The sequence below is a fragment of the Lynx canadensis genome, chromosome D4 (genome assembly GCF_007474595.2).
Source record: "Lynx canadensis isolate LIC74 chromosome D4, mLynCan4.pri.v2, whole genome shotgun sequence".
In the NCBI taxonomy this organism is placed as follows: domain Eukaryota; kingdom Metazoa; phylum Chordata; class Mammalia; order Carnivora; family Felidae; genus Lynx; species Lynx canadensis.
Window position 1 is genome coordinate 55,203,563 of NC_044315.2, and position 24,380 is coordinate 55,227,942.

Here is a 24,380-nt window from a genome sequence, read left to right on the forward strand (position 1 = left end):
TTTTCCATCTATGACCTTAAGATTATACTATTGCTCTTAGAGAGAGGCATTGGCTGACCTCTCACTAGGGGCATTTTGGTGGGAAAGTTTGGGTCCTCATGCTTAAACAGAAGCCTGTGCTTTGCAGGGAAACAGTATCATGTTCCTTCTTAAAGTACCAAGGTATATCTGCCAAGGTACCCAATCCCAAGAATCTACTTGGGGAAAATGAGTCCAATTTGCTTCCCAAACAGTGTGGGGAAGAGGACAGAAGAAAGCAAGGAAATACAGCGTCTGTTTGGAGCCTAAAGGCAAGAGCCGTTTGGAGCCTAAAGGCAAGAGCCATCCCAAACATAAAAACTCTTCTTGCCTGGATGTGTAGAGGTAGGGGTGTTTCTGAACTTCACTTTTCTTCTCAAGTTTTACGGACTTTGGGCTTAAAAAGCACCCAGTTCTCAGAGGAAAAATTCTCCTCCAAGAACCTAAAGAGACACTCCTGGGCTACAGGAATTGCATTTCCTAGTCATCATGTAAGAGTGAAACATGTTTCCTGCAGATTCTGGTGAACATCTCTTACCTAAATCCAAACTTATCCATTGCTACAGAAATGTGCCGTGGCTGTGAAAAACACCTGTAGGCATTATGATCATTCATTGGAATGAGGTCCACGTCGCTAAACACAAAGCAGTTGTAGTCATAATCCTTCAAGGCCTCTTGAAAGCCAATGTTGAGGAGCTTGGCACGATTGAACATGGTTTCTCCAGCCTGGTGCACAAAAAAAGAAGTGATATCAGATGCCATAAGGCCAATGAGCAGAACACTCCCAGGGACTGGTGACTTTGTCGACTACATGGGATCATTAGTCCACTCATTTTTCTGCTTTCACTTTACAAATCAATACGGAATGGCATGCCCTGAGTCAGCAATCCCACTTCTAGGAATTATCATGTGGGACTTGCAAATATGTGAATAAGAACAACTTGCTCACCACGGGATTTTCATCACAGCAAAAGACTGCAAACAATGACATAAGCTTTTGCTAGGGAACCAGTTAAATAAATCATGTAATAACCATATAATGGAATAGAATTGTTCAAAAAAATAAGGAAGCTCTAAAAGGAAATGATCTCCAAGATAGTATTGTTAGGTGAAAAGGTACTTAGACCTATGTGTCATATATTTACATACTATATATAGACTAATTCCCATGAAGACACCCAGGAAACTGGTGCCTATTGGACTTTTTACCCTTCTCCCCTCTTTGTATGGTTGATTATGGTTTGATCACCACATTGTGTGCCCCTTCAAGATGTCTATTATTAAACTAGGTACCAGAGAAATATGGTGAGCCCAAGTCAATCTCTGCCCTCATGGTGCTCACAACGTAGGGTGGGAAGCAGTGTGATACACACTATGATAGAAACAGGGTGTATGAGAGAGAAGAGGACACATACTTCAGGATGCCAACCACTGGGTCCTGAAGCACCAAGTCTGTTGGTGCAAAGGTACTTCATATTTTATTTACTTGTTTATTTTCAGTCTCTCCCACTAGAATAGAAGCTCAATGAAAACTGGAATTTTTAACTTTTTATTTCCCCAGTTCCCAGAACACTGCCTGGCATACAATAAGAGCTCAATAAATAACTGCTGGATGGATGGATGGATGGATGGATGGATGGATGGACCAAAGGATGGGTTTCAACAAACAATGGCAGATGAAAATTCTTCTAGGAAGCTTCAACCAAAGGGCTCCCTCAGGGTCACCACCATGGGGTTCTGTCCTTACCAACTCGCACAGCCCCAGGGTAGTAAGGACAGTGATAGCATCGACACTACCATTCTTACATTTAGCAGTCCACAAGCCCTTCCATACGTGTATTCTCATCCCGGCCAGAATCCTCCCAAAGACGCCAGGAAGGAATTAAGGCACATAAGCAACACAGCTGGTGCTGGACCCAACACTGTGAAATCCGCATTTAGTGCTCCTTCTCAATATCTCTTGGGATCAACAAGATCAGAGCCCTCTACTTTGGGGGAAAATATACTCACAAGAGCCTACAGTGGCTACACAATCCAAAGGTGGGATACCCAACATCCACTCTCCAGGCCCACAAGAGAAGATTTGGAAACTGGTGCTTTATAAGGCTACCTGTGTGAGTACAGAGCATATGGATGGTGCCACAGCTACCCAACCTCAGGTGGGTGACTCAGAAACGAAACCACTTAAGAAACACGAGTACCAGGAAGTCAGATAGAGTAGCCAAGAGAAGAGTGAATGGATTAAGGAAGTATTTTACACAGGAGCTCCTTTGTTCAGCCCATGACAAAGCTTTCTAATCATGCATGGGGAAAGGAGAAGGCCAGGTCCAACAGCACATACTGTGTTCTGTGGTTGTCCCCACCAGTTAAGAGTCATTCAAAATCCTGCCTTCAGCTAATTCTCTGTAAGTCCTGAGGCAAAAAGAAGTTTAAAGTTTAGAAACCAGATTTGAAAACTATAAAACTGTTATAATCACTATTATTACAACACACTGCTAAAATTAATTGGGATATATAACATGAAAGGCATCGGATAAGTGTCTGACATGCATTTAAACATCTCAACAATCTTGTAACAACCTTCATCCCAACCCAGATTTACTTCATTCTTGCCATACCCTTCTGCCTTCTGGCAATGGGGGGAGAGGCCTGCACCTGGTACTTTCCTTCTTGCTCCTCTAGCCCCATCAAGACCCTAAGAATTAGCTTTCTCTAAATATTTTAAAACACAATTCAACCCCATTGAACACTTTTCCAACAACTGAAAGGGTGTCCCAACAAAGCCTTTTCACACCTGTATAGCAGACCCCCAAGGATAGCTGCCCAATGCTCCTTTCTCTTGGTACATTCTCTAATGACAGGGGCAGGGAGCTCGTGCTGGCCATGCCCAAACGACAGGGCCTGGTCTGCTAGCCATGACTATTTGAGTTAAGCAGATGTTTAACCTGGGACTATACTATGCATTTTTCCTCTCCCAGGAACTGCACATTTGGAACCATGAATGGACACCTCTGGTACCATGCCCCAAGAACAATGGCAGCCTAGAGGAGAAACCCAAGGGAGCAGATCTATCCTACCCTTTTCTCCATATGTATAACAAGCTCCTTCAACTCAATAAGGCACTTCAGTGTCTGCTCCACCCTTAAAATTAGTCAGGCAGTTTCCTAAAATAGCTTGACCTGTATGTCACTCCTCTCATCCTGGCCTCATCTCTGTGACCCTGGAAGAGGGAGAAGGCAGGGTTCTTTCTTGCAGGTATAATTCCTTACTAGGGCCCTTAGGAACATCAGACCAGCTGAATGGTAGATAAGGAAAGTATGTCTTCCCCTTCCTCCCCTAGGATTATAGAAAAGTCAACTCTAGGCTTCCTTGGGTGAAATGGTGTAACACTTTTGGGTAACCTTCCTGATAAGAAAGACAGGTCCTGGCAAGCCTGCCAACCTCCCACCAGTAACAGGAGGTGTTCATTCCTCTCCAAGGGATGGGAAGACACCCAGGCCTCATTCCTGTCCCTTCTCATTGAGCACATGCATCCAGTGTTTTTGCTACTTCATTTGCTCGGGTAAATATTTATCAAGCACCACTACTGAGCAGCCAAGCCAAAAACACAGTTGTGACAGACACGTGCATTTTTATCCCAGGAATGCCATCTTCTTCGCTTACTAGCTATGTGACTTTGGGCAAATCATACCTCTCAGGCTCCATTTCCTCATTTGGTTACTTGGATGACAACAGGTGAATTTTCTTAAATTTGACAATGCATGAAAAGGCCTTTGCACATTGCCTGACAACAAATGTTGGCTACTATCATTATTATAGGAGTAGGTCTTCCTATCCATCTTGAACAGGCAGAGCTTTCAATATGTCTCCCAGAAATCCAACATGGAGACTTCTTCTCTAGTGTTTGTGTGTGTCCTTCGAATCAGCTCCAAGAGCCCTCCTAAATCTTGCTTCTCTGATGGGAGGATTTCTAAAAAGGATTAGAGTTCAAGTGAGTGGCTCACATGATTAGAATCTCTACAGCAGCAGAAGAAAGAGACACCTTTAGAAATGTATCATGTGCTCAGGAAGTCACACACAAAGAATAACTGATGCACCGAGATCAGGGTTCCCTCTGAAAAACTGAGCTTTTCAGTGTAGGCTTCATCTTATGTTGGTCGATAAGAGTTATATGTATCCCAGGGGCGCCTGGGTGACTCAGTCGGTTAAACCTCCAACTCTTGCGTTTCGGCTCAGGTCATGATCTCACGTTTAGTGAGTTCCAGCCTCACATCAGGCTCTGCACTGACAGTGCAGAGCCTGCTTGGGATTCTCTCTCACTTGCATGCTGTCTTTCCCTCTCTCTCAAAATAAATAAATCAGCTTAAAAAAAAAAAAAAAAGAGTTACACATATCCCTTCCTTCTAGGGCAACTGGCTCCTCTTAACAGGAGACAATAGGAAGAAAGAAGACAGGCCAAAAATGATACAACGTTCCCGCAGGTGGACAGGGAAGTTGTCTCACTGACCAAAGCTCACAGAAAAACCTTTTATGATTTCTCTGTAAAACTTTATGGCTGTAAACGTTTTATGACTGGGCATTTACCTAAAAATGGATATATCAGTCAGTCAAGCAAAGCCAACAATGTCAGTCGGGGGAGGACAGGAGCTTGGGTCTGGCCAGGCACGCTGGTCTGGAGTAGTGAGGAGGCTGGCACAAGCCTGAGGCCAAACTCCTCAGGGAGAGGAAAAGAGGGAGAGGCTACCCTCAGACAAACCCAGGGCCTTTCTGGCAAATCTGGATGGCAGGGCTCAATGTCATAAGAAGCATCAAATAGCTCTTTAGGGCTGTTAAAACCTTTTTCTAGAGCCCTCATTTATATTAAAGAGAGGGCAAGTGGTATGTTCATTGAAAATGGAACCTCAGGGCTCCTGGGTAGCTCAGTTAGTTAACCATCTGACCCTTGATTTCAGCTCAGGTCATGATTTCACAGTTTGTAATATCAAGCCACACATTGGGCTCTGTGCAGACAGCATGGAGCCCGCTTGGGATTCTCTCTCTCCCTCTCTCTCTGCCCCTCCCCCACAGACACGTGCATTCTTCCTCTCTCAAAATAAATAAATATTTAAAAAGAGCACCTGGGTGGCTCAGTTGGTTAAGTGTCTGACTTCAGCTCAGGTCATGATCTCACAGTTTGTGGGTTCGAGCCCTGTGTCAGGCTCTGTGCTGACAGCTCAGAGCCTGGAGCGTGCTTTGAATTCTGTCTCCCTCTCTCTCTGCCCTTCCCCCAATTCATGCTCTCTCTCAAGAATAAATAAAACACTAATAAATTATAAAAAAGTAAAAATTTTTAAAAAGAAAAAAGGAAAATGGAACCCCCACATACTGCTGGTGGGAATATAAAATGGTGCGGCCATCTTGGAAAACAGTCTGGCAGGTCCTCAGGTGGATAAACAAAGAATTACCTTATGATCCAGCAATTCTACTCCTAGGTATATAACCAGTGAAATGAAAACATATGTCTACACAAAAACTTTTATACAACATTCATAGTAGCATTATTCAAAGCAGGTAAAAAGCAGAAACATTAATGTCTGTTAATTAATGAACAAATAAATAAAATGTACTATACTCATACAATGCAATGTTATTCAGTAAAAAAAAAAAAAAAAAAAAAGAATGAAGTACTGATAAATGCTCTCATATGGATGAACCCTGAAAACATCATGTTAAATCAAAGAAGACAGTCAGAAAGGACCACAGATTGCATAATTTCATTTATATGAAATGTCCAGAATGGGCAAATCTAAAGAGACAGAAAGTATATTAGTCATTGCCTAGGGCTGGGGGGAATGAAGGGATTTAGTAGCTAAGAAAAATGGGGTTTATTTTTGGTACAATGAAAATGTTCTGAAATTGACTGTAGTAATGGATTATGTGCTTTATCTTTTCCTTTTTTTTTCCAAGTAGGCTTCATGCCCAGCATGGAGCCCAACATGGGGCTCATGACCCTGAGATCAAGACCTGAGCTGAAATCAAGAGTAGGACGTTTAACTGACTAAGCCACCCAGGTGCCCCAATTATGTACCTTAAATAGGTGATTGTATGGTATATAATTATATCTCAGTAAAGTGATTGCCAAAAAGAAAGAAAAGCCAGCTCCAGAGACAGGGGAAGGACCAAGGGTTATATTTCCCCTCTTTCTCATATATTCATTCTTGTCATTTATTGGGTAACTATTTCATGCTTAGCTATAGGGATACAGAAAAGGAAAAGACATAGGCCCTGCTTTTGAGCAGTTCCAAGTTAAAGAGGCAATTGTAGGGACGCCTGGGGGAATTAGTCAGTTAAGCATAGGACTTGGGCTCAGGTCATGATCTCACAGTGTGTGGGTTCGAGCCCCAAGTCAGGGTCTGTGCTGACAGCTCAGAGCCTGGAGCCTACTTCAGATTCTGTGTCTCCCTTTCTCTCCATCCCGCTCGCACTCTGTCTCTCTCTCTCTCTCTCTCTCTCTCTCTCTCTCTCTCTCTCAAAAATAAATATAATAAACATTAAAAAAAAATGGTTGTTTTTTTTTTAAATAGAATAGGTACCAGAGTCTGGTCTAATCCCCAGGCAAATCCTGACTATGGCTAAGGCAACAGAAGCCTTCTCCTGATTGCAGCAAGACACATGACCAGCTGCAGAAGGCCATGGTCGCCCTTACCCAAGTTCTAACAGTCGCTAAATGATTGGTTAAACCATCCCACCTTTCCTGGACGTCAGGCCCATGTGTGTACACCAGTAGACATTTCCCCCAGCCAAGACAGCTTGGGGACTGACCATACCTGGCCCCTCCTCTGCCAAAAGACACGGCAACAGTGAGGTTGGAAAACAGCAAGCTGAAGCCAAGACTCAAAGAATCAAAAATTCCATGTGATGAGACAGTTTTGCTCCCATACACATGCCCCGGCCCATCACAAAGTCATACACACATGGCCCCTGCTCAATACCCACAGTAACCCACAGGCTCTCAAGCCCACGGATTCAGAGGCAGGTCTACAGTCAAGTGGACACATTTGCTGAAACTCCTCCTGTGTGCTTTTCTGTGCCCACTCAGACACCAAGAGAAAAGGCCTAGGCCAAGTGGGTGACAGGAGAGCAGACAAAGCTCTGGCTGGGCTGAGCAATCCTGTGGCAGGACTGCCCACAGGCCTACGTGTGGACCTAGGGGTAGTAGACAGGCTGGCTGGGAGGTGATCCCCAGAGAATTGCTGGATTTATACAAATGCTGAGTTTGTGGAAGGCTAATATCCACTCAGCCATGATTTCACAGCAATTGGGCCTCAGCTCTTAACCATAATAGTATGGCAGCCTCAAACTTGGAAAGGGCCCTCAACAAAACCTGAGGCTGAGACATCATTCAGCTCTTCACCCAGGGAGTAAAGGAAATGGGGCCCTTCAGGGTCAAGGAGCTGAGGGGGTGGTGGCTCTCTGCTTGCCAAAGTAATTGGCAAGAGTGAGCACATCTTTGGCCCTTGCCGGACACAGGTCAGAAGCCCTAAGTTGCCTTCGGAGAGAACTGAGCAAATCAAACAGCCCAGCAGGGGTTCTGGGTTCTGACTGAGGTGAGCCCAGAAAACAGTTTTTAATCCCCAGCTCCACAGGAGCAACAGCAGGATGCCTGCCTCCTTCCCTGGACCTGAGGCCCTGAGATCTGACTTTCTGCAGAAAAACACTTTAGAAAATAAAGGCTTCTTTCTCAGAAAGCAATCTGACCATTTATATGAAGAACTGTAAAAATGTTTACACTGCTTCTGAACCCATAATTCCGTATTGGAAAATCTAGCCTGGGGAGAGGATTCTAAATGTGGAAGAAGCGACACCAAATTAGCTTCAGATTCAGAGATGTTCATTCCGGTGTTATTTACACTGGTGAGAAAGTGGAGGTTCTTTAAATGCCTTCGACCTAGAGGAAGGGCTAAGTTAATTATGGCACAGCTACATGCTCAACTACTCTGAGAGCATGGAAAGTGGTGATTATGAAGACTGAAATAACATGGCAAGATGCTGATGATACAGAATTTTAAGAAAAAAGCAGGACACAAAAGTATATACACATACGGTATGAGCTCAATTGTGGCTTAATTTTAAGGCAAAGTTATCTTTGACCTCTGCACAACAGGCTGGCTTCCAGCAACCTCAGCATTTGCAAGCAAGACCACAGAGACCATGACCTTGCCTGGGAGACCCCAGAGCTGGAGGATGGCACACTCTTAGGATTACTGACATGGCTTCCCCGTGACCAGCAGAGCCTGGGCTCTGGGTTTGACTTGGGGCACATGGACATTACCAGGGGTGGCAGCAGTGGTGGCAGCAGCAGCAGCAGTCACAGCAGTAGTTAGGTCGGCACTCCTCTCTCTCTCTCTCTCTCTCTCTCTCTCTCTTTAGGAGGTGGAGGGCACAGAAGAGGAGGTAGGTGGAGAATAAGAAGCAGATCACAGAGAGGAGCTCCTCCTTCAGCTTGCTTTGCTACAAACAGGATTGACAAGTAAAAGCAAAAAACCCCCACTAGAAAGAAAAAAAAAGAACAAGAAAAAGAAAAAAGAGACAAGGATGGACGCAACGAGAGAGGTAAGGAAGAGAGGCAATGTCAAGGCTGTGAAGAAAAGGGGCCCCATTCTGACCCCTCTTGTTCCAGGGCAAAGGCAAATTCCTAACAAGCTGGCACTCCCTGTCATGAAGTCACAGGTGAGCAGGGAAAAAGACATTTCCTAGTACAATGTCAGGGAGGCAATCCATGAGCTCTGTGAGTACCTGTACGTGTTCTGACACATTCCCCAGGAGAATGGACCAAGCCACAGACAGGGAGAGGAAAGACACAGCAAAGGAAACCATCAATCACTGGGACAGCACACAAGCTATGGTGGACACAGTGGACACAGACACTCCTGGCCTTGTTATGATGCTCCTGGGACCCAGGATCCAGAAGGTCCCAGTGCTCAAGCAAGGGGGTGCTACAGGATAGGACTGGATCTACCACTCCCGAGCCCCATTTCTGCACACATCAGTCTGGGCACTGACAGCTTTAGGAGAAAATAGAAGGCAGGGATGGGGGTGGGGGGCGGGGGGACGGGGATGGTGAACAGACATGATCAAAACAGAAACCAAACCACTGGGGTCATAGGCCCAGGCAGCTGTCCTCCAAAATGGGATGGGCCAACGAGTCCAATTCACTCTAATTTATCTTGGCCTCATGTAGGAACCAGCTATTCAGCACAGTCACACAGATAAGCTGCTGAGGTGTGGTGACAAATGCTCTCACTCATTGTCTCCAAACCTGGCCACACTTGGTTCCAGACAAGCAGCCTGGAACTACCTTACAGCAGTGCACAGATAAAAAGGAAGAGGGAAAAAATTCCACGTTCAAAGAGTCCTCAGGCAGGCCCCCCCTGCTGCACCCACAGGCTTTCAAGCCAGGATTTACCTGTCAGTATGATAACTGGGCAAGCCTCCTGGGCGGTTCTGAGGTGGTTACTCCAAAGCTGCTACCCACCTCTCATGACACACTGGGACTCACGGTGGTGTTGCCAAGTGGATATGGAGCTGTCTCCCAGTGAGGGGAATGAGTGTGTTTGGGAATGAACATGGTAAAGTAAGGCATTCCATAGGCCTTAGGTGATCTCTCTCCAAATCCCAGCTCTGCCACTCAGCCATCATGGGGCCCCGAGCAAGCTGCTTACCTTTGTGAGCTTTCTCTCAGCAGGAACAATGAGAGTACCCATTTGCCTCATTGGGAGGCTGGCAGGGTCAAAATTCAAAGTGAGACCATGAAAGAGGTTCAGTCCAAAGGACCATAAAGTTTTATGACCATCAACAACCATGGGGCTACTGTAGGTTCTCTGCATTTTTCCTGAAAAGCAAGGTCACCCTGATGGCCATGTCCCAGGCAGCCTGCTCTGGTCAGCAAGGAGGAGGCAGCTTTGGGGAGATGTCTTGGGGAAGGGCTGTGCAGGTTGGCTCCCAAGAGTCATGACCTGGCCTGACTGGGGAAGAAGGCTTCACTGCCAAGAGGAACAGACCTCACCAGAGAACCAGGATCAAGGAAGGGATGCTGAGGGTGCATGTTAAGTAAGTGGGCAAGAGTCACAGGGAGCAGCTTCTAGCGCCAAACCCCGAATGAACACTGGACCATGCATGGAGATATGTGGTCAGGGAGGCAGAGGGAGGCAGACCTGAGGGGCCTGGGGTCTAGAGGCTGCAGGCCAGGGAGGGCATGCACACGTGGAATCAGCCCTCACTCCTCACTAGAAAGCACTGAGTGGCCCAGGAACAGCAGGGAAGGAGAAGTCAGCTCTATTACAAGGCTTCACAGAGCTAATGGTGGGGGGTGGGAGGCACTCACATGGTGATTAGAAAAGAGCCACTAGGGGAAGGATGGAAGGAAAAGCACACAGGGTGGGAGGGTGGGCAGCCTAAGCAAAGGCACAAGGAGGGGAACACAGAATACGTCTCAGTGAAGATGGAGAGCTCAGTGTGGCTGTGACATCGTGTGTAAATAAAGGAGGGCTGAGGAGGAAATGGCTGTAAATAGGTCATGTCTGGACTGCAGAAGGTCTCAGAAGCTAAGTTCAGGGCTTCAGACCCTTTAGACCTTTGGCTGTGGGCAGTGGGGACATACTGAAGGGCTTAGAGAGTGACCTGGTCAGAACTACAAAGATCTTGGGCAGCCAAGCGAGATCAGAAGCCCCAGAGGATACATGAACAGAATTGGAGAGACCAGGCCTGGACACTGACTGACTCAGGGCAAAGGGCTGCCATAGTTATGACATGGTTATTACACCCCTGCCTGACTAACTAGGCCTGCATTCCTCACCTGTTTGGTAAGTTTTATGCTGATTAATCTCACAAACATCCTCTGTTTCTTACGTACGGCTATTACTACCAGGTGGAAGCCTGCCTTCCTTTCACCTTGGGTGGTTTTACAGTTTCCTTTTCTGATTAAAGTGCGAGGGAGTGCAGTGCTCCTCCCCCATCTGCTATGACATCTTGCCATCCACCGCTGCACCAAGGTCTCAGTGTTAGACCCTGGGTGAGACATCTGCGCCACAGAGCAGCACCCTGTGCTCCAAGACAGCGGGACGTGCCAGAACCCTAATGGGAGGCTGGAAGGCTGGTGGGCCAGGGTAGGAGGAGAGGTGGAGACCTGCAGATGAACCACAATCTCAACTGGTAAAGCCTTTGCTGCTCCCTCTCCAGCACACTTACTGTGAGATGCGGGTTGTTGTGGTAATTAGAGGGGCCTAAACCAAAAGGGAGTGGTTAATAGCTTAATATAGACAAGGATAGGAGCCACAAAGCCCATGAAAGCTCACCCCTATGTGCAGAGCTTGAGACACAACCCTACTCAGAAGAAGCTGTTAGGCTTGACATGGTCCCTAAGTGCCCTCAGATTGTTTTGTCATTATCCAGTATCTTCTGACCCTATCAAGGACACAAATGGGAGGGTCTTGAGGCTGGTACTGAGTAGAGGTGAAGCAGGAGGCAGGGAGAGCAGTAAAGAGTTCATTGCTCTAATGCTGGGCAAGGAAATAGGCAGGAAGAAAGGAGGGGTGAGTGGCAAGAAGGAACATAAATCATGGCAGTAATAGTTAATGCTTACTGAGGGTTCATCTGTTGGATGCCTTACAGTCCCCTGTGTAAATACTAAAACCTTCCCCTCCCACCAATAAGGAAATGGAGGTCTGAAGAATTCAAGCCTCCATCACTGAGCTGGGAGGTGGCAGAGCTGGAATTCAGGCAGTCCAAGCCTGAAGCTTGCTCCCAGCCCTTATACCCAGCTTTGAGAAAAGCTTTGAGGAAGGGACCAAATGGTCTAGAGGACATAGTTCGTGCTGATGCAGTGAGAGGGCACTAAGTGACAGGGACTAAAGTCTGAGCTGCACCCTACTATTACTTCTATGACTTCCTACCAGTCACTTCCCCTCTCTGAGCCTCAGTTTCCTCATGTGTGCAATAGAATAGACATTTTCATACTACCTGGCCTCAGGGGTCCAGGCAGATCCCAGCAAAGAATGAAGGGGAAGTTAAGGGTAGAGATGGGGACATGGTCTGCACTTCAAGTAGAATAGTGCCATAGTGATCTGCTGTTGATGGGGGGATTGCAGAGCAATTTAATGGGGCAGTAGGTTCTGTTCTCAAAAACTTGTTTGAGAAGCCTCAGAATAGATGTCTCAGAGGTGCCTCCTACTTTAAGCAGTCTCTCTAATCTTAAATGGGGTGGGCAGTGAATGAAGAGTCAAAATGACAGCAAGGTGTCTGAGGCAGGGAGATGACAGGAGGCTTGAATGCCATCAATTTACACAAAGGTCAAAGCCAGATGCTACCAACTCCCTTTCTTCCTCTTCTCTATGTAACAACAAAACAGAGAAGAGAGGAAGTTCCTAATTTGTAGGTGGGGCATGCTCCAAATGTTTCTTCTTCTGCCTCTTTTCAAGGATTAGGTTTCCTATCACTAGTTTATTGTGTGCTCTTTATTGAGGTCATACAGATGATATTCTTTATGGGAAAAGTAGAGCAAACTTGTTTTCTTCATGATTTGGTTATCTGGAAGTCAGATCATTATTTTCCCAAAGAAACAATCAGGGTAGAGTTGGAGCAGAATAAATAAGATTAGCTGGTAGAGAGGGAGATGGGGGTGGGGGTGGGGGGAGTGGAGATTTTCCTAAGGTGGAAAGTTAATCCTTAGAAAAGGAAAAGATAGAGAAGCAAAAAGACATGGCCGGGGGGGGGGGGGGGGGGGGCAGGGGTGGAGATGATGATACTGACAAGACTAGAGGGGAAAAAAGATGTAAATATGTTTGGAAAGCTAAAAATAAAATGTCCAATGCTAAGTTGCAGGTGGGAAGAGATGGAGGTGGGGGGTGGTTTCCCAGTATCCTAGGGAAGTAAAGAGGTGGAGGGGGGGAGGCATCTGTTTAGGCCTGCTTTCCCCAAAGTGTAAGTCATAGAACATTAATTGCTTGAGATGGCTCTTGGAAAAGCGACCTCCAGTCACTCAAACTCAGGAATCACTGTGTGCTGAGTAGTTCTGGAGGCTGTAACGTATGCTAGTACACTAAAGGCTCTGTAGGAATGAAGCCTGCTTCCCGGTTGTTCAATCCAGCATTTTTCAAATGTGTTTGGCCTCAGAGCTCCATTTCAGAAAGCACACTTGGGAAGAAGCCCTGTCTGATGTGCTGTCCAGTGCTAGCCAGCACGGCAGTGCCACGCTGTCCAAGCTGGCTTGTGTGCTTGGTCTGCCGGCTTGGACTGGGGCAGGCAGGAGCATGTAACTGGTATAAAACATTCAGAAACTTGCTGTTTGAAACCTGGAAATTATCTGTATAAATTAGTCAGAGGAATTTAAGTTCATGGCTAAATTTCACTGGTCCAATATTTGTTTTGACTTTATAATTGAATGGGGAAGTCTCACATTCACTTAAAATGTGACAAATCTCTACATCAGCATCCTTCTCTCCAGCTTTCCTTGACCTCAGTCACCTAAATTCAAAGACTCAGCATCACCACCAACTCTTTCACCCAAGTATATATTTTAATCGAATTTATATGCTATCTAGACCACAGTTGTCTAGTTCAGGCAGGTTTGTGGGAGGCCATTAGATGTTTTGCATAATAAGATCTGACAACACTGTATCTACAGCATATCACTTATCTACTGGTATAAATAACTGTCAAAGAGAGGAAGGAGATATAGTGGCGTGGCTTGTTTTTAGTAATTCCTACTGGCTCCTGGTGATGGCGGCTTCCTCTTCTAGGCACTCACTGTCATTGTTTTAATAATGCTCCTGAATCTCACCATGATCAACAAGTGTTTACTGGCATCAGCCAAATAAATGTTCCTTGATGACACGGCTTTTCTTAAACAAGTAACTTGTCAGATTGAAGTGGCTTGGATTTTGCAGAGCATATACCTATTTTCTCTTACATTCTCAAATATTCTTCTAAGATGACCCACAACTGTCTGGTGGTCTTGCCTGCAGATTTTCTCAGGGCCCAAGTCTGTGCCTCATTTGGCCAAGGGACTCAAAGTGCCTTGAGGGGTTTGCCTGCTGCCTACTCCCCCACCTTGAGCTTCAGTTCCCTTGTAACAGGGCTGTTCTGCTCTTCCCTGCCTGACAGACTCAGCTTCTGCACCTGGCCCTATCACCTCTGCCGCATTCCTACGGTCAACTTGATCAATATGCAAAGCTCCTTTCTGCATTGAGGTCCCTGGTCACTGGCTCCAGCTGAGATGCCCAGGTGTCCCTCCAGTCTCTAGAACCTAGTTTATATCCTGGTTCTTCTAGGTCACTGCTCTCCCCTTCCTCTGAGCTTCCAAAGCATTTGGCAGCTGCCATCCAATCACATACTATTTGGGATTGTTAACAAATTGTTCCTGGAAGGGTCTCACTTGCCACAGTGGGGATGGAAGCTTCAGGACAGATAGAGCTGGGACCTTCCTTCTTTAATGACTCTCTGCAAACTATGTCATTGTCATGACAGTGCTCAGAAATGATTGATGGACACACTGCTATTTCCAGCTTCCCTCTGGTCCAAGGAAGGCATACACTGTCCCTCTAAGGGAAGCTGTCAACTGCCACCAATTTTACTACCTCAAGCAGATCCACAATTTATCTTGATATGAAATGGGGAATAGGCCTTTCAGAAATGGGTATACTGTGTCTCTTCAGATGAATTTCAATAAACCTTGGTGTGTAGATAGGGTAAATGTGTTATTCCACATAGCAGGTTATAGTCTATAAAGATATGAATTTAGTATTTAAACACACAACACCCAAGTTATACTCGTAGAAAAATAATAATGCTTCTCAGACTGGAAATGAGCGAAGTTATTTTTAAAAAACCAATTTTAGATCAATCTGATTCTCCAGGTCATGGTGATGAAGGCTGACATGTCTTCAACATTGGTTTCCTAAGCACGGCTAAGCTCAACACACACAAATCAGACATGCAGTGAGAAGCTCTTTTCTCAGACCCAGCCCAGTGCACATGACACTGGGTGGCCTATGAATCGGACTTTCCCAGCCATTTTGCTGGGGGCTGGCTTTCAGGTGATCTAAGGATGCTATCTCCAGCAGGGGTCCCAGAAAATAGTTAGACTTTATAATCTCAAAGTTGCTAAACTTCTGACATTTAAATGGGTGTTTTGTGTTTTTGTTTGTTTGTTTGTTTGTTTGCTTTTTCCCTAAAGGAAAACACACAGCTACTCAAAGACAGGAAATAATCAGTGCTTTACTTTGGGGGAGTTAGGATTGTCATTTTTCTCTCAATTTTGCTGGAAGGCTACTTCCAGCAAAAAGAAAACAAAATACCCCAGCAATTACCCTTGCCTAAAGAGCTGACAGCAACAAGCAAGTTGTATGGTATTTAGCTTATCTGCATTAAGGAGGGTGATGGTGGTGAGGTTATAAAATGCCATGTCTAGTATCTCTTCTTTCTCTTAGCCCTTATTACTCACATATTTGCGCACATCTATGTATGTACACACATGCACGTAAACACATACACACACTCCCTCCCTCACCCCGTCTCCCCAAACCTCACCTGGTTGATAACATAGATGCCGTAGTCTAACTGCTGACGCTGTAGGATTGGGTGCAAGTAATACAGCCAGTACTTGAGGTGTTCCTGCCGGTTACGGAATGGAATAATGATGGCCACCTTGTGGGGAGAAATGCAGTTCTTGGGGGTATAGCGGCCGCCCACCTTCACCTCTGGGTTCTGTTTCTCCACAAGCTTCAGGTCCACAGGCATATTAAATTCAATCACCATGGGGCCAACTAGAGAGGTGGAAGGAAGGAGAAGTTAGCAAGCTATAGGGTTCCCCCAGGCCACAGCCTCAGAAGACATCTCCTGAGAGGCAGTGTGGCTGTGGAAAAGACACTCCTGTCCAATGCTAGCGTGATCCACCATCCCAAGAAACCCCTTAGTACCAGGCAAAGCCAGACAGCTGGTCAGCCTATGAAGCACTCATCTGCCCAGGACCCACTCCCCTGAGATTCTATGTTTCTCCACTGTAAATGTTTCGAAATGGAGTGACTGCTGCTTAGACTTCCTGAAACGTTGTAAGGATCAGAGAACATGGATGAGAAAGCACTTTCTCAGAAATCCTGAGGTTGAGACCTAACCTTGCCACACCCCAGCTATGTGACCTTGGACAAATGACTTCCATCAACTCTCTGAACCTAGCCCAGTGGGAGAAAGGGGAGTGTGTGTGTGTATGTGTGTGTGTGTGTGTGTGTGTGTGTGTGTGTGTCAGGGAGGGTGGTGTTGTGGAAATCAGCCTCAAATCAGAAGGCAGGAAGGAGGAGCACAAGTAACCCATGTCTCAGGAAGACACCTGATGCACAGATAAAAAACAAACCTCTGGGGCACCTGGGTGGCTCAGTTGGTTAAGCGTCCAACTCTTGGTTTTGGCTCAGGTCATGATCTCGCGGTTTATGAGTTCAAGCCCCGCATTGGGCTCTGTGCTGATGGTGTGGAGCCTGCTTGGGACTCTGTCTCCTTCTCCCTCTGCCCCTCCCCTGCTCTCTCTCTCTCTCTCTCTCACTCTCTCTCAAAATAAATAAACTTTAAAAACAACAACCACAAAAAAAAACTCCAGAGGTAGGGACTCGAGGAACTGAGACCCCAGAGCAGTCTAAGGGGAAGAGAGGAGAAACAGCTGAAAAGCACATCAAAGAAGAATGCTTGGTAAACACAGGAGATGGAGTAACAAAGGGAATAAAGAACAGAGGAAAAGTCCGAGAGGACTCCCAGGTTTCCAGCCTGGAAGCACACAGCTCCAGGTGAGAAAAATAAGTTCATAAGAGCTTAGAAGAAAAAAAAAAAAAAATCGATGAGATGTGGATGGTAGACTTTGAAACAGTGGTAGGTGAGTAGAGGGAGAGACAAACAAAGGTCAAGATCCAGACATGGAAGTCCTCGTTTCCTAAGGTGGAGCCAGGAGAGGGCTCCACTCCCCAGCTGGGGACCGTCCTTCATGTGGCCTGGATGGTGAGGGCAGGGAAAAGATGGCAGGCCCAGGGGTACAGAGGGAACTGGGGACAGAGTCAGCACTCAAACCTAGGGCCCCAGTATTCCCAGCAGGCCAGATTCTCTCAAAGCAGGTTCCAGGAAATACTAATTCCAGTAAGATGCTCAGTGGAAGAACATGTCCCCTGGTCAAGTGAGTCTGGGAACCTTGCATACCGAAACTTGCTTCTGGAAAGTATGAGACTCATCAAAGGTTCTCAGAAGCTGTACCATCAAGAATCCCCCTCCACTTTATTTAACCCACCATTTCCCAAACTTATTTGGCCATAGAACCATCCTACCAGGGAACACATTTTGAGAACTGTTACTCTAGTGTAACCAGCTTCACCTGTGAAGCCAACTAGCCACAAGAAAAAAGGAAACTGCGGAACAGCAGTGAGAATGCGGACCATAAACCGGGAGCAAGTTCACCTGAAATATGCTGGTGGGACCCACCCAAGGCCCAGGGCGAGGCCTTGGGTGCCCTATTTGTTTATCAATAATGTGGCACTCCAAGCACCCCTTATCCCCAGAGGTCACTCACCCTGCTGAAATGAGCCCCAGAAAAGATGTGCCTCTTGCTCCTCCTGTTTGTCAGGAGGTGCAAACTCCCCATCTCCTCTTCCCCAGCATCCCCTGGTACTTCTCACCCTTCCCTCCTTCCAGTGCTGACTCAGTTCCATCATCAAGGGACCCATTCCCGTTCACTTATTTTCTTCTTTTCTTAAAAAAATTTGTTTATTCATTTATTTTGAAAGAGAGAGAGAGAGAGCACAAGAAGGGGAGGGGCAAGGAGAGAAGGAGGAACAGGGAGAAAGAGGGAGAAAGAGGGAGGAAGGGGGAGGAAGGGGGAGGAAGAGTGAGAGAGAGAATCCCAAGCAGGCTCCAGCATGGGGCTCGAACCCACAAACCATGAGGTCATGACCTGAGTCGAAGTCAGACGCATACCTGACTGAGCCACCCAGGCGGCCCTTGTTTATTTTCTTCTGAGACACAGATCTTATCATATCACTTTGCTGCTACAAAAACCCTGATGGCTCCTGTGTGGTCTTTGATGGAGTAAGGCCAGATTTCTTACCGTGGCACCAAAGCCCTTCAGTCTCAGCTCTGCCTCCCTTCCCATTCCAATAAACCATGCTTATATCCACACTTAATCTGTGCCAGAAATGTCCTTCCTTCTTTCCTCTAACAATAGACTTTTGCATTGAGACAGACCAGAATCTTAAAATTAAAGTCCCAATCTGGCTTCATCCTTTTGCTCTCATTACCAGAGCTCAGACAGCAGAACCCTGGGAGGCCCTGCTGCACAGTGCGCATGTGAAAAACATGAAAAGAAGATGCATCATTGGGCTCTTCTCACTTCAGAGGGCCCCACAACATCTGCAACCCTCCAGCTCCACCCTACCTTTGGTTCTGAAGATGCTGCTAAACATAACTCTGTTTTCGGGAACCCAAGAGGCATCTGGACTGTCACCCTACCAACTTGCTCACACCTTCTGAAACCAACCCAGAAGACAGGAATTCACACTTGGTCTGCCCAGCTTCCCTAGAGCAGACACCTGCAGGTCAGAGAACATCTTGGTTTTGCCAATTCGGGGATTGTAAAACAGTGGTCCTGAGGGAGCTTCCCGGACAGGAGAAAAGGCTGCCTGGGCCCCAGCTCAGCTCCCCCAGTGACTTGCTGGATGATCTTCAGGCAAGTACCACCCACTCTCAGGATACCTCTTTCCCATTTGCAGACTGAGGGGCTGGAACACAAGCTGCGCCAAAAGAACTCTTCCCCGACCCCACCACCACCATCACCAATGACAAAATCTGCTTTTGCTCCAGGGTTTCCTCAGCAACTGACACCACTGTCCACCCAATTCTGGGAGCTGATAACCTAGGTGGTCCATCTTCTATTCCCCCCCAGCACACTCACCCACTCACACACAGGAGGTGTCAACGGTGTGTGACAATCCACGGGAGCCAACTCAAGTGTCAGACCAGAGTCTTCTGAGGTGTTTAATGCCAACTTTTCCTATGGTATGTGTCAAAGCCACCTCCAATTTGTTTTAGTCAGTACCTTCTGGGCACCTACTGTGTGCCAGAATGTGCGCCAGGTTGAGGGGCAGGGGGAGGTGACAGCAATAGGCAAGATGGCTCCAGGGGGAGGTGACAGCAATAGGCAAGATGACTTGAAGGAGCTCCCTGCTGAGGGTATGAGAACCTAAGTGAAAACTACCCTGGTTCACAGCTGTCTCAGGGACTTGCTCCTCCAGTGGCTTCACGGAGAGCTTTACTGCTGAACAGCCTCTTCTCACTCTCCTGCTCCTGTCACTGCGGACAACCCGCATCATGTCTGAAGTGCATCCAGAGCACCCTGGTCCCCGATCCTGCTACCCTGGGATATCCTTTCCCCATTTGCTTTCTCTGAAGGCTCTACAGCTCTGAGAGCCCTGTGGCTCATGCCTGAGATTGGTCAGCCCTCAGCCCTCAGCAGCGGCTGCAGACCTGGAGCCAAATGCCTCCTGGGTCCAGTAGCAGTCAGGAGGCCTCCCTGAGTGCCCCCGCACACCCCCTTACCATGCTGCAGGGGCGGTCCTCCATGGCACACCGGGCCCTGTCCCAGTGAGAAAATGCAGACAGCTCTGACTCCAGGAAGGCAGTGACTGGCTCTGCCTCGAATTACAATAAACTGCTATCAGACCTCAGAGTCACTGCCGGGGGCCTCAGAGAGGGGTGAGGGAAGGAAGCAGAGGGCTGAGGGCTTCATGACAGTCCGCAGGCTGAGCCAAGCCTCCCTTGCTGTGAGGCGCATGGCGTGTGCTACCACAGGCCCTAGGCCCTGCTGGGCTGGCTTGTGTGTTTTCTTGGCTCTGGGAGCTGGAAGCAGGGTTACGTAAGCAGCTGAGCAGATGTGAGCCTGTCCTTGGCTCCCCCGGCTAAAGCCCCGCCACGTGGGCCTCTCGGCTGGGAGTCCAGGTCACGGCCTTGCGTGTAAGGCGCTCAATAACTTCAATGTGTGAGCTCAACTCAGACAAATTCCACCGCTCCCTTGCCCGGCATGGCAAACCCAAACACACACATGCCCCTCCACTGAAACCCTGCTAATCTCGAGCCAACCCGGCACGGACTCCCTGCCTCACTCTCATGCTGGCTGAGCCACTAGTTCATTCCTCTTGCCTCAGCAAAAACAGGCTGGAACATCTAGTCACCCCTTCCCAACCGGCTGGCCAGTGGCTCAAGATACAATCCTTGGCCCGATGCCGGGTGGTGAGAATGTTTCACTGGCCAGTGACAAAATGGTAAAAGTGAACACAATGTACGTTGTTCTTCATCAAGCTAAATGTAACCAATGTACTGGAAGTGTCCCTTTCTCAATAAGCAAGTGTCTTCCAAAATAAAGATTTCAGGGACTCCTGGGTGGCTCAGTTAAGTGTCTGACTCTTGATTTCAGCTCAGGTCAGTGTCTCACGGTTCATGAGTCCGAGCTCCACGTTGGTCTCCACACTGACAATGCAGAGCCTGCTTGGGATTCTCTCTCACTCTCACTCTCTCTGCCCCTCCCACATGCTCTCAGTCACTCACTCTCTCTCTCAAAATAATAAATTAAAAAGCTTAAAAAAAATGTATTGGCATCCAAAGTCAAGCACTTCTTACTCTTTAAATGGTGAAACGTCCTTTTATGAGATGATCATGATAGATTTTGAGACTGAATTGGGTTTGTTTTTTTAACGTGATGTTTAAAAAAAAAAAAAAAAATCCATACTTGGCAGCCAAGGGTCAGGCCCCTAAGTTTCTCTTGGAACTTTTCCAGATAATGAAATTCAAACATTTGGGAACTGTGAGACTAGGCAGTGCCCAGAGCTGTAGTTCTCCAGTCGGGATACCGGCAGTCTTCCTTGTCCAGACCTCAGCCCCGACAGTGTGGCATGGTGCCTCTCCAACTCAACTACAGTGCTTTTCACAGGCTCATGTGGGTAGGCCATTTTCCTCTGTCCCAATCTAATCTGAAGGCCAAATATGTGCTGGGAGCCAGGTCTTGACACATTCCCAAGGCCTGGGGTGACAGCTGTCTGCAATGGTCCCACAAACTCACGGTGCTCCTTGTGGCCCCTCACACTAGACACGAGAAGCACCACCTACTGCACAGGGCTAGGCTGGTGCCAGGCAAGAGTGGCAGGGCTGGGTTAAGAACAGTGCTTTGCCCTTGGAGGGGAGGGAGACCAGCAAACAATGGTGACGTGACAGTGGCAACAACAGCTGAAACGGCACAAACTCTGGTGCTGGGGAAGAAGAGTGAAGGAAAGCCTTGCAGAGAAGCAGCTCCTATCAGGGAGGACGGATCACACAAGAGTTGTGTCCACTTGGCAGCCACGGACACAGAGTAGGCCAGCAAATCTTACCTGAGTGTGCAGCACACAGCTATCCTCCCCACTTCCCTGCTACTGATGCAAGCAACCAAGAGGATTTTGATACACTTCAAGGAAACCTGATGTAAGAGCATGGGACAGACAGCTACCAGAAGGGACACCTCAAGTCTCATGTTAACCATTGCTGGTTAAATTTTAAAATCGAGCTCACAAAGGCTTCAAAGGTACTGGAAATAGGGGCACCTGGGTGGCTCAGTCGGTTAAGTACCCGACTTGGGCTCAGGTCATGATCATGCAGTTTGTAAGTTCGTGCCCCTCATCGGGCTCTGTACTGACAGCTCAGAGACTGGAACCTGCTTCAGATTCTGTGTTCTCCCTCTCTCTGCCCCTCCCCCGCTCATGCTCTGTGTCTCTTTCTCTCCCCAAAATAAACAAACATTGAAAAAAATTTTTAAAAGTACTGGAAATAATTTATTTCTCAAACTAGATGTTCATGACATTTTTCTCTATACCTTTGGGTATATCTTTAAAATTAAACAATAAAGGGGTACCTGGGTGGCTCAGTTAAGCATTCAACTTTGTCTCAGGTCATGATTTCACGGTTCGTGAGTTCAAGCCCTGTGTTGGGCTTTGTGCGGACAGCTCAGAGCCTGGAACCTGCTTCGGATTCTGTGTCTCCCTCTCTCTCTGCCCCTCCCCTACTCACACTCTGTCTCTCTCCCTCTCTCTCTCTCTCTCTCAAAAATAAACATTAAAAATATTTTTTTAATCAAACAATAAATATTTTAAAACATAACCCAAGGACAAGAAGTGTGACCTCTTTTTTCATCCCTTTCCCAATAAGCAAAGGTTTTCCAAAATAAAGATTTTAGGGGCACCTGGGCGGCTCGGTCAGTTGAGCATGTGGCTTTTGATTTCAGCTCAAGTCATGATCCCAGGGTCGTGGGATCAAACCGTGCCAGGCTCCGCATTGAGCGTGGAGCCTGCTTAAGATTCTCTTTTCCTCTGCCCCTCCCCAGCTCGCACTTTCTCTCTCTAAAATAAAAGTCAATAAATAACCAAAATGAAGATTTCAAAACATACAACTCAGTGACCAGAAAACAGGAATAATCTAGTCCTAATGCTGACTTGATAGGTCTCCGGCACACCATACACTCAATACAATGTCAACACCCACTGTTCTTTCTGCCAACTCACCATCCAAGCCACTATTAGACTCCAGGGACGGAAATGCTTTTTCAGCAGGAAGCAGAACACATTTGTGGTCTCAGAACCCTGCATTTGGGGGCACAGAGAAAAACAACGCATTTGCTCAAAAAATGAAGAAGCCTACCAGAGGAGGTCTGCAAAGCGGAGCCCAGGTGGCCAGGAGGAGACTGGACTAATTGAGAACAGTGGCATCAGTTGCCCCTCTATCTCTGTAGAAGTGGCCCTGCCACATGGCTGAACAGCCACACTTTGTAGATCTTCCAAAAATATGATCTGAAAGTGACCTGGCCATCAACGAACCATCTATGAACCATCCACATTAGTGAAACTGGCCTTTCTTACACCCTGCCCTCTCCCCCATTAAATTCCCACCCAATCTTCAAACAAAGGCCAAGTACTCTTTTTGTCAGTTTATTTTTAAAGGTTTGTTGTTGTTGTTGTTTTAGTAATCTCTACATCCAACGTGGGGCTCACAGCCCTGAGATCAAGAATTGCATCCTCTTCTGACTGAGCCAGCCAGGCACCTCAAGGCCAAGTACTCTTATTTGCTACTGCACTGGCTTTCTTTTCTTTTCTTTTCTTTTTTTTCTTTTCATGTTATTTATTTAGAGAGAGAGACAGAGAGTATAAGTGGAGAAGGGACAAAGAGGGAGAGACAGAATCCGAAGCAGGCTCCAGGCTCTGAGCTGTCGGCACAGAGCCCAACATGGGGCTTGAACCTATGAACTGGGAGATCATAACCTGAGTTGAAGTCAGACACCTAACCGACTGAGCCATCCAGGCACCCCTGCACCAGCTTTCAAAATGCTGGTGAGATTTCTTTCTATTGAAGAGGTTCAAACTGTGGAGTGCAAGAGGAATCATTTGGGAAAGCATATAAAACTACAGATTCTTGTCTCCTACCCCCCAGAGTTCCTGATTTGGTAAGTCTGGGACTGAGGCCCAGGATTCTGCATTTTTTTAATGTTTTTTTATTTATTCTTAAGAGAGAGACAGAGCATGAGCAAGGGAAGGGCACAGTGAGAGAGGGACACAGAATCTGAAGCAGACTCCAGGCTCTGAACTGTCAGCACAGAGCCCCGACATGGGGCTCAAACTCACGAGCTGTGAGATCATGACCTGAGCCAAAGTCGGACACTCAACTGACTGAGCCACCCAGTCACCCCTCGGGATTCTGCATTTTAACAAGCACTTTATCTAGATAACTTTAGCACAGGTTCCTGGACTATATTTTGAGAAATGGTGGTTTACAGGTTCATTCATTGACCAGCACCCTCCTCTCACCCCCATAAAGCTCTTTAAGAGTGAGTACCAAGAAAAACAATCTATACTCAGGAGCTACTGTGTATATCTGCTGTCTGACAATATTTATCATATGACAGAACATGTTTCACTTTTGGTTTTTGCAATGGAACAGATATAATAACTATGTCGAGCCCTAAGGTATGAATATCTACATTTTAACTCTTCTCCAGTCTTTAACTTTCTAAGTCACATTTTCTCTTTCTCTGATTTTAATTTATTTATATCTGTCCTTTTTATGGTATGTGTCCTTATAAGCTACATCAAAAACCTTTGTGGGGGTGCCTGGGTGGCTCAGTTGGTTAAGCATCTGACTTTGGCTCAGGTCATGATCTCATGGTGTGAGTTTGAGCCCAGCATGGGGCTCTGATTTGACGGTGTGGAGACTGCTTTGGATTCTCTCTCTGTCCCTCCCCCTTCGTGCATATGCACACACACTCTCTCATTCTCAGAATAAACAAA

General features: G+C 46.9%; 1 protein-coding gene across 4 annotated transcripts in view; it reads right to left on the reverse strand.

Annotated features, from left to right (window-relative positions):
* The window catches only part of B4GALT1 (beta-1,4-galactosyltransferase 1), a 63,315-nt gene that overhangs the window by 15,437 nt on the left and 23,498 nt on the right, over positions 1 to 24,380 (reverse strand). For all 4 annotated transcript variants that reach the window (XR_003964166.1, XM_030293358.1, XM_030293357.1 and 1 more), the window contains exons 2-3: positions 15,583 to 15,818; positions 557 to 744 (exon numbers count right to left, since the gene is read on the reverse strand). Coding sequence is in view for 3 of the 4 variants with exons in the window: in XM_030293358.1 (XP_030149218.1) it covers positions 557 to 744; positions 15,583 to 15,818 (424 nt within the window). In the remaining variant the exon portion in view is untranslated. The remainder of the gene's footprint in view (positions 1 to 556; positions 745 to 15,582; positions 15,819 to 24,380) is intronic.